The sequence below is a fragment of the Scyliorhinus torazame genome, chromosome 15 (genome assembly GCF_047496885.1).
Source record: "Scyliorhinus torazame isolate Kashiwa2021f chromosome 15, sScyTor2.1, whole genome shotgun sequence".
NCBI lineage: Eukaryota > Metazoa > Chordata > Chondrichthyes > Carcharhiniformes > Scyliorhinidae > Scyliorhinus > Scyliorhinus torazame.
In genome coordinates, this window is record NC_092721.1 from 23,756,411 (window position 1) to 23,770,447 (window position 14,037).

The window sequence follows — 14,037 nt, forward strand, 5'->3', positions numbered from 1 at the left end:
AGTACTTGCAATTAAATTATTGTGAGCAGAGTTCCGGTTCAAGAAGAAATTTCACACATTTAACCCTTTCTGGTCAAAGAAAAATGTATGTCCGAGATTCAAATCTTATGAGTAACTTGACCTTCCTGTTGCCCAACACTGCAGAGGTCAAATGTGAGGCTTTAATACCGCACAAAAGGAAGCAATTTACAGGAGTATTCTCAACACAAAATAACTGTTTCTGTCACAGTTGCTTCCCTTATTAGAGCATAAACCTTGTCAATGGCTTTAGTAATTCAATGATTTCAATTGATTTTTGGTAGCCCAAGAAACCTCCCAATTTAAGTTTATGCTTCAAAAGAGAATCGGCAAAAAGAAACAAGATACATGATTAATTTAGCTTGTAAGTGAGGCCCAGATCCTACAAGTCACCTTTTGTGGACCATTAGCTGCATTAAATTGCTCATCTCACTATTAATCATTAGATGGAGCGTTCAGGCAAAACCAGAAAGATGTTGATTGCGACACAAGTAACCACTTATAATCAAGACATGTTTGACTGGAAAGGATTAATAGCAATTATCAAGACACAAGACAAAACAACTGGCAAGTTTTCTTTCAAATCAAGAAAGAATACAGAAAGCATAAATGCAATGCAATATGTTACATAATGTACAGCGACCTGTAAGCAGATAAATAATTTAGCAGGAAATTATTCTCCCTTTCTTCAATGCAATAATCTCCATTCTTCAAAAATGGAATTGCAAAATTCAGAACAAAACAAGACAAAAGAAAAATCTGAATAACAGCGAGAGACTTTCTTTCTTGTACAAACAGAAGCAAACAAGCAATGTTTCAATTCAACCTAGTCAAACGTAAACCAGAGTAGCTTTGTTTTCTCCTAGGGTTACTCAACTTTAAGACATGAAAAAGCAAAATCTGTTCTGTACAGTTGTCCACGTTAGACAGAGACTGAGCTGACAGAAGAATATGAATGGCAGGATAGGTTGCAGTCCTCCAGCCAGTAAGGAAGGATGACCAAGTACCTTTATGCTTGTCCCGTTTATGCTTTAGCTTTGCTGGAAGGGGTCTTAGCCTGGCTATGGCCTGTTCTCGATGGTTCAAATAAACGGGACCAGGAAATACAATGGGGCCTGAGGAGAAATAACTTGCACATGCATAGGAAAGCTCACAAATGAAATAACTTGTCAAAAGCAAAAAAAATATTGTTTGTCTATAATATAAAAAGAAAATGGTATCGACTGTATTTAAGGCATTATGAGTAAAGACTACATTAAAGGTAGCAATATAATTTTAAAAATGTAAAAATCAAGAAAAATAGACAACGAATGGCAGAGCGGTAACACAACAAATTATAAACATGATAAATTCCAAATAAATTTGATGTGCCTTTTAATGACTAAGCAACACAAAGCCCGAATAGATTCACAATTATAAATTCTGTGCAATAAAAACAGAAAATGCTGGAACAACTCAGCAGGTCTGGCAGCATCTGAGGAGAAAGAAACAGAGTTAACATTTCGAGTCCGGATGACTCTTCTTCTCAGCTAAGCAGAGGAAGAAATGTGCTGGATTTTACACAGTTTAAGGGGGGGATGAAGCAAAATAGAAGGTATGGGATAGGTGCGAGCTAAAGCAAAATTTGACCAAAAAAACCACGGAACACAAGGCAAAGGGAGCGTTAATGGTATTATTAAATACTAAAGAAGGGGCTAGCAGTGGCAGGCATAAATTTAAGTTGGCAGAATGTGTTAATAGCAGAACAAGGGTTAGCGCTCTGTGAAAATAAAACTTCAGAAGTGACGGATGACTCTGTCCGGGGGGGGGGAAGAGTATGGATTAAGAAAGGGGTCAAGATGGAGAGTTCACGGTCTGAAGTTGTTGAACTCAATGTTAAGTCCAGAAGGCTGTAAAGTACCTAGTCGGAAGATGAAGGACTTGGGTTCAGTTTCTTTATTTCCTGTATCATTATTTGATAAAATGCACAATGCAAAAACACAAGTGTAAAAATTTATTAAACTTATTTATTGAGAAATTTGAGTTTTGCACATCTTGCAAAATAACAGATTTTCAATAACAAAAACCCCTACATTCAGATTATCATCTTTCTGCTTTGAAACAAAGCCTGAACAAAATTCATTACACCCATTGCTCTCACTAACCATGATGACGACTTCCCTGGTAGTAAGATGTTAAGAGAATATATAATGATGTAGGAAACCCATTTGTAACATGTGTAGCCTCAAAATGTTTTTAAACTTAGCTGAAAGCAGATCACAATCTTTTTTGAGAAAGATATTGCTAATGAAATCATTACTTCCGTGCCATAAGAAGCTTTTATGTTTTGTTACAAATAAAATTAAACAGTATTTGGGTCATAACAGAGGTGACATTCGGTAAAATAAATTGTCGATCTGAAGTGGTCACAATAGGATCGGAAAATATACTCCTAACACTCCATCATAAATGACAGAAGCTAGGGGGTTAGTTATTTCTTATACAGTTAGCAAAAGGAGTAGAATGCTGGAAAGCCAGCGGCGTACGGAGGCTAGATCGGCCAAAGCGGGGGAAGAATGCAGGAGGAAGCCGAATCAGGAAATGCTGAGGGAGGTTGACGCAGCTCTGGTGGCTCTTGATTACTTGTTGACCCAGCAGACTGAGGGGAGTCTAAATCCGCAAAGCGAAAATTGTATGCGTTTGGGAACAAACCGAGTAAATACTTGGCTTTTTTGACTAAGAAGAGGGCCAATTCTCGGGCTATCCCCTTTGTGCGTAATTCTGGAGGTAGCAGATTAATTAAAATCAAAGATCTTAAGAAGACATTTGGGGATTTTTGTATGCTGAACTGTATAAGTTGGGTCAGTTTGGAGATGTATTGACACGTATAGAGCGCTTCTTCCCTTCTCTCGAACTTCCTACAGCTTCAGAGAATCAACAATTGGTCCTTAATGCTCCTAGAACAAAGAACAAAGAAATGTACAGCCCGGGAACAGGCCCTTCGGCCCTCCAAGCCCGTGCCGACCATGCTGCCCGACTAAACTACAATCTTCTACACTTCCTGGGTCCGTATCCCTCTATTCCCATCCTATTCATGTATTTGTCAAGATGCCCCTTAAATGTCACTATCGTCCCTGCTTCCACCACCTCCTCCGGTAACGAGTTCCAGGCACCCACTATCCTCTGCGTAAAAAACTTGCCTCGTACATCTACTCTAAACCATGCCCCTCTCACCTTAAACCTATGCCCCCTAGTAATTGACTCCTCTACCCTGGGGAAAAGCCTCTGACTATCCACTCTGTCTATGCCCCTCATAATTTTGTAGACCTCTATCAGGTCGCCCCTCAACCTCCTTCGTTCCAGTGAGAACAAACCGAGTTTATTCAACCGCTCCTCATAGCTAATGCCCTCCATACCAGGCAACATTCTGGTAAATCTCTTCTGCACCCTCTCTAAAGCCTCCACATCCTTCTGGTAGTGTGGCGACCAGAATTGAACACTATACTCCAAGTGTGGCCTAACTAAGGTTCTATACAGCTGCAACATGACTTGCCAATTCTTATACTCAATGCCCCGGCCAATGAAGGCAAGCATGCCGTATGCCTTCTTGACTACCTTCTCCACCTGTGTTGCCACTTTCAGTGACCTGTGGCCTGTCTCTAAAAGAGAGGTGAAGCATAAAACATTTTGGTTTTATTAATAGGGGCAGTGAGTACAAGAGTAAGGAGGTCATGTTGAACATGTATAAGACAGGTGGTTATGGCTATTAGGAAGCTCCAACCGGGCAAGGCCCCTGGGCCGGATGGTTCTGGGTGCGAGTTTTACTGGGAATTGAAGGATTTGTTAATAGATCCATTAATTAGTATGCACTGTCATTCATTTGAGGCAGATCTTTTACCCACCGATGCTCCGGAAACAAATATTTCCCCGATTTTGAAGGCAGGCAAGCACCCGGAGGAGTGTGCTTCCTATAGGCCAATATTGCTTCTGAATATGGATTCAAAATTGTCGAAAGTGTTGGTGCAATGTTTAGAGGGAATTCTCCAGTTCATCATTCGGGGGGACCAAACTAGGTTCATAAAAGGTCGGTTTTCTAGCAATAATGTCAAATGGTTACTGAATGTGATCCAAGTTTTCCAAAAGTGGATGTTAGATGGGCTAGTGATTTCCCTCGATGCAGAGAAAGCTTTTGATAGGGTGAAATGGAATTACTTGATTCATACGATGTGGAGATTGGGCCGGGTGAAGAACATGTTAAATGGATTCAGGTGTTGTATCATAGGTCATTGGCGGTGGTGCTTACGAATGGTTATAGATGTGAGGATTTGGGCATTCAGAATGGGATGAGACAGTGCTGCCCCTTATTCCACTTGCTGTTTGCATTGGCCAAAGCTTCTAGCGAAGGCTATCAGGCGAGATCCTTTGATATTTGGCGGCGCTGTGAGAGGAAGTAGCTTAAGATCATATTTATGCTGATGATGGGCTGCTTGTGTCGACGGCTGACATCTCAGTTCCCACTATTATGGGCATGATAGTTAGATTTAAAGAACAAAGAACCTTAAACCTATGTCCCCAAATAATTGACTTTCCACCCTGGGTAAAAGAATCTGACCATCCACTCTGTCCATGCCACATGGCTTAAGGTGCAACGGGGAAATTGAGGGGAGATGCGCAAGGCAAGTTTTTTTACGCAGAGGGTGGTGAGTGCGGGGAAGGTGGTGGATGTAGATATGATATTGACGTTTAAGAGGCATCTTGATGAATACATGAATAGGATAGGAATAGAGAGATGCAGACCCCAGAAGGTTTTAGTTTGGGCAAGCATCATGATCAGCACAAGCTTGGAGGGCCGAAGGACCTGTTCCTGTGCTATGCTGTTATTTACTGTTGTTTGGTGGGTTTGGAAGGTGCTGTCTCAGGAGGCTTGACGAGTTCCTGCAGTGCATCTTGTAGACAGTACTGACTGCTGCCATTGTGCATCAGAGGGGCTGGGAGTGATGCTTGTGGATGGGGTGCCAATCAAACGTGCTGCTTTGTCCTGGATGGTGTCAACTTTCTTTAATGTTGTTCAAGCTGTACTCATCTACACAAGTGAGCATATTCTATCACACTCCTGACTCGTGCTTGTAGATTGTGGACAGGCTTTGGAGAGTCAGGCAGTGCGTTACTCGTCGCAGGATTCCTAGTCTCTTACCTGCTCTTGTAGCCACAGTATTTATATGGCTAGCCCAGTTCAGTTTCTGGTCAATGGTAAGCCCCAGGACTTTGTTACTGGGAGACTCAGCGATAGTAATGCCACTGAATGTCATGGGGTGATGGTCATCGCCTGGCACTTGTGTGGCACAAATATTACTTGACACTTGTCAGCCCAAACCTGGATATTGTCCAGTTCTTGCTACATATAGACGTGGACTGTTCAGATTCTGAGGAGTCACAAATGGTGCCGAACATTGTGAAATTATCAGCGATCATCCCCACTCTGACCTTAATACGGAGGGAAAGTCAATGATGAAGCAACTAAAGATGATTTGACCCAGAACACTCCCTAAGGAACCCCTGCAGTGGTGCTCTGGAACTGAGAAGATGACTTCAAACATCGACAACCATCTCCCTTCGTGCTAAGTGTGAATTCTAAGTCATTGAAGCTATCAGGGCAGGTTAAGCTAGCAGTTAATAAAGCATAAAACATTTTGGTTTTATTAATGGGGCAGTGAGTACAAGAGTAAGGAGGCCATGTTGAACTTGTATAAGACACTAGTGAGGCTTCATCTGGAGTACTGCATCCAGTTCTGAGCGCCATACTTGAGGACTCCTTCTGTTGGTTACCTTCTGAAAACAACATGTTGAGCTTTTGGTCACTTGTCCATATATCTCCCAGGGCATCCTGGTGCCAAATTGTATTTGATAATTGCTCCTGTGAAGTGCTATCTAAGTGCAAGGTATTTTTACTTGTGACTGAACCTTTTTGAAGGAGTACTTCTTAGGCCAGTTAAAATGTTTTTTAAAAAATTCTCCATAAGAGTTTATGGTGGAATATAGGACTCAACTAATTAAGCTGATTACATTACAAATGTTTAATCAGGCCAAGGTACACAGCTCTAGAACTGAAAATTGTAGCGCAGTTCTGAGTAGTTCTTCCAAAATCATTCAGCATGACACTTCAAATTTAGATTTCTACACTACGCATGATTAATGGGAATCAACAGCCATCTAGAATATTTAATATGTGTAAAGATATTTTTTTTTAAACTTGTGTCTGAAAAACATCACATCAGAAGGCTGTGAATCTATCACTTAAGCTTTTGCAAAAAACATACCTCTCACTTCTTCCAGCCTGTGCCGTCTGCTCAACCGCTGCCTTTTCTCTTCTTGTCTCAGTTGAATATGTTCTTCTATATTAACTCCTGGCGGGACAGGTCCTGCTGAAGAAATTACGCTTATTTAATGAAAAAAAATTGTGGGTACAGGAAATATGTTCATTGAACTATTCTTCCCATTTTCTCACTTTCATTAAACCTTGTAGCAATAAGGCGCATACATCCCAAATCCCTATTTATGAGAGGGCATTTTAAGAGCTAAAATTGTATTTAGTCACCATTTAATTTATTTTGTACAGAACACTGGGGATTTTTCTGAAAGTTTTCTTCCGCCTTTTAAAGCTAAGTAATATCTTCCACCCTGCAACAAACAGTTGAATGCAATGTTTTCTATTTTGTTGTGCAGAGTTGTCAATAATTAAATACTGTTGCTGTGAAATATTTCATAAGACAATTTTCTCTTAAAACGTTCAGATTGAATGTCTAAAATAAAATGAACAGTCATCATCTAACGATGAACTGAAAATGCAGTTACTGCTGACCAACACTTGCAAAGAAGTGGAGAATGTTACATCAAAAATTGAAGCAGAAACTTCACATCAATTAAAGGCCAAGTCAGTGTGCATTTAAAAGGGAAAATTATAATATGGATACCTCGGGGGGGGGGGGGGGGGGGGGGGGGGAAAGGGGAATGCAAGTATAGCAGAGGTCGCAATCGCTATACGTTTGGTGTGTCAATGTACCTCCACCTTGCAATTTTTAAGATTCTGAATTATATTTCACTGCATTACTTAACATTATATCATTCAACACAATGGGAAAGAGTTGTTTCAAATGGCAATTACTTCAGGTGCACTGTAGAAGTTTACATGAGTACCTCTAAACCTGATTAATCTGATAAACTGCAAGGCAATGTCAAAGAAACCTATTTTCTTCTGGTTGAAATTTAAATAGATGACACAAATTCTACTCATACACACTGCTGGATCTTGTTCTGACACCATGTTAAGCTCAGCTTCAAAAAAGTAAAGCTTTTAAAAACGCTCACCTAAAAGAAGATCTAGAGGGATCATCTCTTTAACAGCGTCAAGAATTCCTCGTTGTCTCGCTTCTTGTCCATCCAGCTCTCGGGCACAGGCCTTACAGCAACCACAGAGCGCGCAGCCAGACTCACCAGACCCACATCCACAAAGCCTAAAATAGACCATGATAAAAACATTTAATTGAAATACAATCCTACACATGCCCTTGGTATTTCTTCCAATTACCTTTAAACTTGTGCTTTTTCCAAACACAAATTACCACACAGATGTGGCACCTACAAATTATAGGGATAATATTTCCAACAAACCAAAGATGAATCAGCAAAAAGATAATGCAGCAGTCAGTAACACAGTGAAAACCACAGCAGTGTAATATGAGCTCACAAGTAATATTAGACAAAAATGCTATAATGGTTGATGGGATTGATTTGGACTTTTCCAGAATTGGAACTTGATTATATATTTATTTTCTTGCCTTAAAGGATTAGAAAGAAAAATGAAAAAGTCGATCTGCAATAATACAATAAACCGAGAAATTGTATATAAATTGAGTAGACATTCGGGCCAGAACAGGAATTGAAATTAGAGCAATGGTCCAGTTGGTGCACTGACTGAGGTCCACCTATAATTAGGGTAGCTGAGAGAGAAGAACTAACCATCTAGGGGCATTGTCCATTACCACTTTGATCAAAGGATCTTGTTCCAATCTGTCTTGAGCACTTTGTTCTGAAACACACGTCGTACTTTGAGTGGAGTAGCAAGGGCTTGCAGCAAGACATTACAAAAACTAAAATCGAATGCCAAGATTCAGATTAATATAATGCTGAGCAACCATCTGAAACTACAACTGATTATCCTATTTCCAATTGAGTTGAAATGATTAAACTTCAGGAATTCTACATGAAGAAATATAACCTTGGGTCCCACTTTGATCAAAAATCATGATAATGTATTAGCTTCAGTTATTGAGTCCTACGGTTTTGATGGACCTTACATCTGCTCTAAATACCCACCATAAAGCTCTGGACCTGGGCAAACTGCTGAGCAGACTTGATTACATAATTTTTGGAAGGAAGCAGAAACTACAACGAGATGGCTAAAGAGTAAAAGTGAAGTGCATAGCACGCTGAAGTTTACCATCTTAATAAACTATTAGTGCACTCGACCTTGATCTTTTGGGATTATAGAACGAATAAATGACCAGGTTTAGTCACAGGAGCCTGAAGAGTTGTGTTGATTCATTAATTCTAAAAGGTAGCTGTTTCCATCAGTCCTAGGACAATCAATCCCGTGCACAAATACAGACCAAGTGCTAGAAAATGGGATTACAATAGATAGGTGCTTGCTGGCCAGCCTATACAAGATGCACCAAAGTGCCCCTTTTTGTGCTGCAAAGCTCTATGAGTCTATGACTCTAAATCAAAGGTAAAATTTCACTATCAATGTGTACTTCAAGTGTGGTAAAGGGAGTGGCATTACTGACCCCTTCAGACATCAATAATGTACGGATTAGCTTTTAAACTTAGTTTGTGCCGAATGAAGTTTTTTGGGGTAGCCTCCATCTAATTAGAGCCCTTTAGGAAAGTTAATTCCAGAGTTTAATCTGGAAGCCCACAGAAAGCTGAAATTCTTAAGTCATGCACAAGAATAATTAAATATTTGACTTGTTCTCTAGATTTCTAACATACAACAATAATATCGGTTGTATTCAGCTTAGGGTAATGGCAACTGCCACAGCACCTTGTGCTATAGTAGCACTGACCTGACAAGTTTCTTCACGCAAAGAAACCAGAGTTAGGTACAAAGATAGCCTCTCTTGGACGGTACCTTGAGAGTATCTTGGCACCTGGAGGAATAGACACAATAATCTGAACAAAGCACATTTTGCATAAATGGCCAGTTATTCTGACAGGCCATGTCGGCGGCTATAAAAACTCTGAACACACCTATCTGGGGGTGGGAAGTTGCATTTATTTATTTTATAATTTTATCAACAAGAAAAATAAACACTTTCTTGGGGAAGCATGACAAGGAAGCCATGGTGAACTATGAGAGATAAAGGACCAAAGCTCTGTTCAGAATAAAACACAATGAGAGAAAAATCACTGGACGAAAAGGCAGGGAAGAAAGAGGTTACTTTTCATTAAAAAGAATTCCAATGCGGTTTGCTTTCCTTCTTTCTTTACTCCCCCTTGCAAAATACATGAATCGTACCTGGCTTTGTATTTGAGTTAGAAAGATTTACAGTGACACTCTGAAGTGCAAAGATGAAAAAGCTCAAGATTCCATGACTGACAATATCAAACAGTTAACCAGGATTCACTTTTTAAAGTAAGGTTATTCTATAATTAAATTTTTTTTTTAAAAGACCTCCGCAAGATCAATAATGATACTACCAGATTATCATATTTATGGCGGTTGATTAAAAATTGATATGGCAGTTTTGAAAAGCAGCTTCTGGCAGGCACAATAAAAGGATACTTTTAGTTTAAACATGTACATAATTAAGCTGACTGATCTACAGATCAAATTTTGAGGAAAGAATCATTGACCTAAAACATCAAATTATCTTTCTTCACAGATGCTGCCTATTCTGTCGAGTGTTTCTGGCATTTTCTATTGTTATTTCAGATTTCCAGCATCCACAGAATTTTGCTTCTGTTACAGATTATATTTACGAACTCAATTTTGCTCAATTAATCAGTTGACGTTTTTGGCACTTGGAACATACGGTTACTAGTTCAATATGAAACAACAGCACATTTTGAACCCACCCTCCAGGAACTCTGTCTGGTCGCCCACTGCTAACACAACTGGCTCCATAACCGGTGCAGTCGCCACACACAGTGCAGACCATGCACTGGTCCAGCTTCCACTTGTGCATTCCAGGGGGGCACATAATAGATTTCTCATCCTTTTCATCCAATTCCTCTTCCAAATCTTCATCCATTGCTGTTGCCATGTTTTCCACATTGAAACCTGCTCAAAAAAATAAACACATGGGCTACTTCATTCAAAATCTGCCTGCCTAAGTTAATAATTAATTTAACATCCATTTATTTCAATTAAAACTGACTAAGTATAAGACTATTCACACAATTTAAAAAAATGAAATCAGGCCAATTTGAGAAATATCCAAAAATGTCATCCTACCCCCGCCAGAATTATCATGTAGTGATTTAGTCTTCATTAACATGCGTCTCGTGAAACTACAATGTTGGGCAGACACACAAATAGCAGTGCTTGCAAATGGAACAGCATTAGATATTTGAGGGCCTCAATGCCTTGCCAAATAATAAAGACATGGAAAATTATTCTAACCATTCCAGCACAACAGCCAATGGCGGAGGTTTTTTTTTCAAGTATAGAAAGTTTGGCTGAGTTCATCAAAAAATTCAACAGTGAAGAATGAATTGGTTGCTTTAGTCAAAATGGTCATAAAGATAGCCAATATGGAAAATTAAAATGCATGGATTCAAATAGCATTAAAAAAGATTTGCCCTTCATTTAACATACCATGCCTGATGTTAAAGTTGGCACTGGGTACAAAAAGTGAACCTGAGCAAGCTGTTGAGCAGAAGGGTGTAGAGGTTTGCCACTTCTCCACCTTGTAGATGGCAGAGAAACCTCTGACAGTACTTTCAAGTTAAAGTATTTCTGGCCATAGCCACATGCTTTGTTTAAAAAGAAATTATCACTTTGGAAGTAATAGAGAGATATTTTCTTATACCAATGACCTTCTTCAATTGCACTCAAAGCAATGGCAATGAAAACATGCAGGCTAGTTTGAAACCAGACTAGGTCCAATCTGGAGGCAATCGGGTTATGAAAAAAGCTTTAAAGCCCAGGTCTGCAGCATCCATGCCCGACTTAATGTTTTGCATTTTGATACCTGCATTCAAACGAATCCAAAGCACTGTCATCAGGGAAAATCAAACAGAGCGGCCTGGCATTTATCAATCACCCTGCACTGGCATGACCACAGGTCACATAGAGGCTGAAGTGGATGCCCATGAAAGAAAAATTAAAATTCTCTCCTACTTTAAAAGTAATGTGAAGGTCTGCACTCAAAACATTTAACCATTTCTCTGATAGATCTTTGCAATTCTAATATTTCCGGTTCATGAATCGCTCATGTTTTTACAAGATAACAGCAGACTTTTTAATATTCCTGGCAAGAGCCAGAATGCACTCAAAGAAAAAGTATTTTTGAAAAAATCTACTATGGAATGCACCCGACAATAAACATGCACCTCAAAATAAAAGTACGAGTTGCTCCTCAATGAATACTTCTTACCTTTCCCACCTTGACAGAGTGCACCAGTCTCCCTTCCACATTGTCCTTTATTGTTCACACCAAATGTCCAAACCTCTCCATTCTTGGTCAATACACAGGCATGAGCTTTCCCCATGGCTACTTGAGTCACAAAATGACCCTTCAACTCAGTCACAAGACCTATTTATAGATTTATATTAAAAACAGTTAGAACATGTGCTTAACCCAATTATGGATCACTGAAGAATACGGTTATTTATTTAGCTTCATTGCCATACAGTGCAAAGCACATAGGCACAATCTCAAAAGCAAGAACAACATCAGGCAATACACACACAGAAATCACACTATTTCTAGCGAGTTTTTTTAAAAGTCACTACATTTTCAGCATTCACAACAAAATCAGGCAAAGTATTCAAAGTATCAACAATTCTATGTGAATTTTTTTTTAACGAATATCAAGATGTGAGCCAAATATTTGTAGTTTATACAGATGACCGTGCAAAATACTGTAATTGTGAACAAAGAGCATAGAACATAGAACGACACAGCGCAGTACAGGCCCTTCGGCCATCTAACCTACACTATGCCATTATCATCCATATGCTTATCCAATAAACTTTTAAATGCCCTCAATGTTGGCGAGTTCACTACTGTTCACTACTAGGGCATTCCACGGCCTCACCACTCTGCGTAAAGAACCGACCTCTGACCTCTGTCCTATATCTATTACCCCTCAGTTTAAAGCTATGTCCCCTCGTGCCAGCCATTTCCATCCACGGGAGAAGGCTCTCACTGTCCACCCTATCTAACCCCCTGATCATTTTGTATGTCTCAATTAAGTCTCCTCTTAACCTTCTTCTCTCCAACGAAAACAACCTCAAGTCCATCAGCCTTTCCTCATAAGATTTTCCCTCCATACCAGGCAACATCCTGGTAAATCTCCTCTGCACCCGCTCCAAAGCCTCCACGTCCTTCCTATAATGCGGTGACCAGAACTGTACGCAATACTCCAAATGCGGCCGTACCAAAGTTTTGTACAGCTGCAACATGACCTCCTGACTCCGGAACTCAATCCCTCTACCAATAAAGGCCAACACTCCATAGGCCTTCTTCACAACCCTATCAACCTGGGTGGCAACTTTCAGGGATCTATGTACATGGACACCTAGATCCCTCTGCTCATCCACACTTCCAAGAACTTTACCATTAGCCAAATATTCCACATTCCTGTTATTCCTTCCAAAGTGAATCACCTCACACTTCTCTACATTAAACTCCATTTGCCACCTCTCAGCCCAGCTCTGCAGCTTATCTATGTCCCTCTGTAACCTGCTACATCCCTCCTCACTGTCGACAACACCACCGACTTTAGTGTCGTCTGCAAATTTACTCACCCACCCTTCTGCGCCTTCCTCTAGGTCATTGATAAAAATTACAAACAGCAACGGCCCCAGAACAGATCCTTGTGGTACGCCACTTGTAACTGAACTCCATTCTGAACATTTCCCATCAACCACCACCCGGTCTTCTTTAAGCTAGCCAATTTCTGATCCACATCTCTAAATCACCCTCAATCCCCAGCCTCCGTATTTTCTGCAATAGCCTACCGTGGGGAACCTTATCAAACGCTTTACTGAAATCCATATACACCACATCAACTGCTCTACCCTCGTCTACCTGTTCAGTCACCTTCTCAAAGAACTCAATAAGGTTTGTGAGGCATGACCTACCCTTTACAAAGCCATGCTGACTATCCCTGATCACATTATTCCTATCTAGATGATTATAAATCTTGTCTCTTATAATCCCCTCCAAGACTTTACCCACTACAGACGTGAGGCTCACCGGTCTATAGTTGCCGGGGTTGTCTCTGCTCCCCTTTTTGAACAAAGGGACCACATTTGCTATCCTCCAGTCCTCTGGCACTATTCCTGTAGCCAATGATGACATAAAGATCAAAGCCAAAGGTCCAGCAATCTCTTCCCTGGCCTCCCAGAGAATCCAAGGATAAATCCCATCAGGCCCCGGGGACTTATCTATTTTCAGCCTGTCCAGAATTGCCAACACCTCTTCCCTACGTACCTCAATGCCATCTATTCTAATAGCCTGGGTCTCAGCATTCTCCTCCACAACATTATCTTTTTCCTGAGTGAATACTGACGAAAAATATTCATTTAGTATCTCGCCTATCTCTTCAGACTCCACACACAACTTCCCATCCCTGTCCTTGACTGGTCCTACTCTTACCCTAGCCATTCGCTTATTCCTGACATACCTATAGAAAGCTTTTGGGTTTTCCTTGATCCTACCTGCCAAATATTTCTCATGTCCCCTCCTTGCTCGTCTTAGCTCTCTCTTTAGATCCTTCCTCGCTACCTTGTAACTATCCATCGCCCCAACT

The 14,037-nt window shown here is 40.4% G+C and overlaps 1 protein-coding gene across 19 annotated transcripts in view; it reads right to left on the bottom strand.

The window, feature by feature from the left end:
• The window catches only part of mycbp2 (MYC binding protein 2), a 224,287-nt gene that overhangs the window by 131,569 nt on the left and 78,681 nt on the right, over positions 1 to 14,037 (bottom strand). For 16 of the 19 annotated variants that reach the window (XM_072476189.1, XM_072476183.1, XM_072476186.1 and 13 more), the window contains exons 14-18: positions 11,655 to 11,813; positions 10,132 to 10,336; positions 7,363 to 7,508; positions 6,315 to 6,419; positions 1,026 to 1,133 (exon numbers count right to left, since the gene is read on the bottom strand). In XM_072476189.1, the coding sequence (XP_072332290.1) occupies positions 1,026 to 1,133; positions 6,315 to 6,419; positions 7,363 to 7,508; positions 10,132 to 10,336; positions 11,655 to 11,813 (723 nt within the window). The remainder of the gene's footprint in view (positions 1 to 1,025; positions 1,134 to 6,314; positions 6,420 to 7,362; positions 7,509 to 10,131; positions 10,337 to 11,654; positions 11,814 to 14,037) is intronic. The other 3 variants (XM_072476174.1, XM_072476181.1, XM_072476182.1) reach the window with 3 other exon arrangements.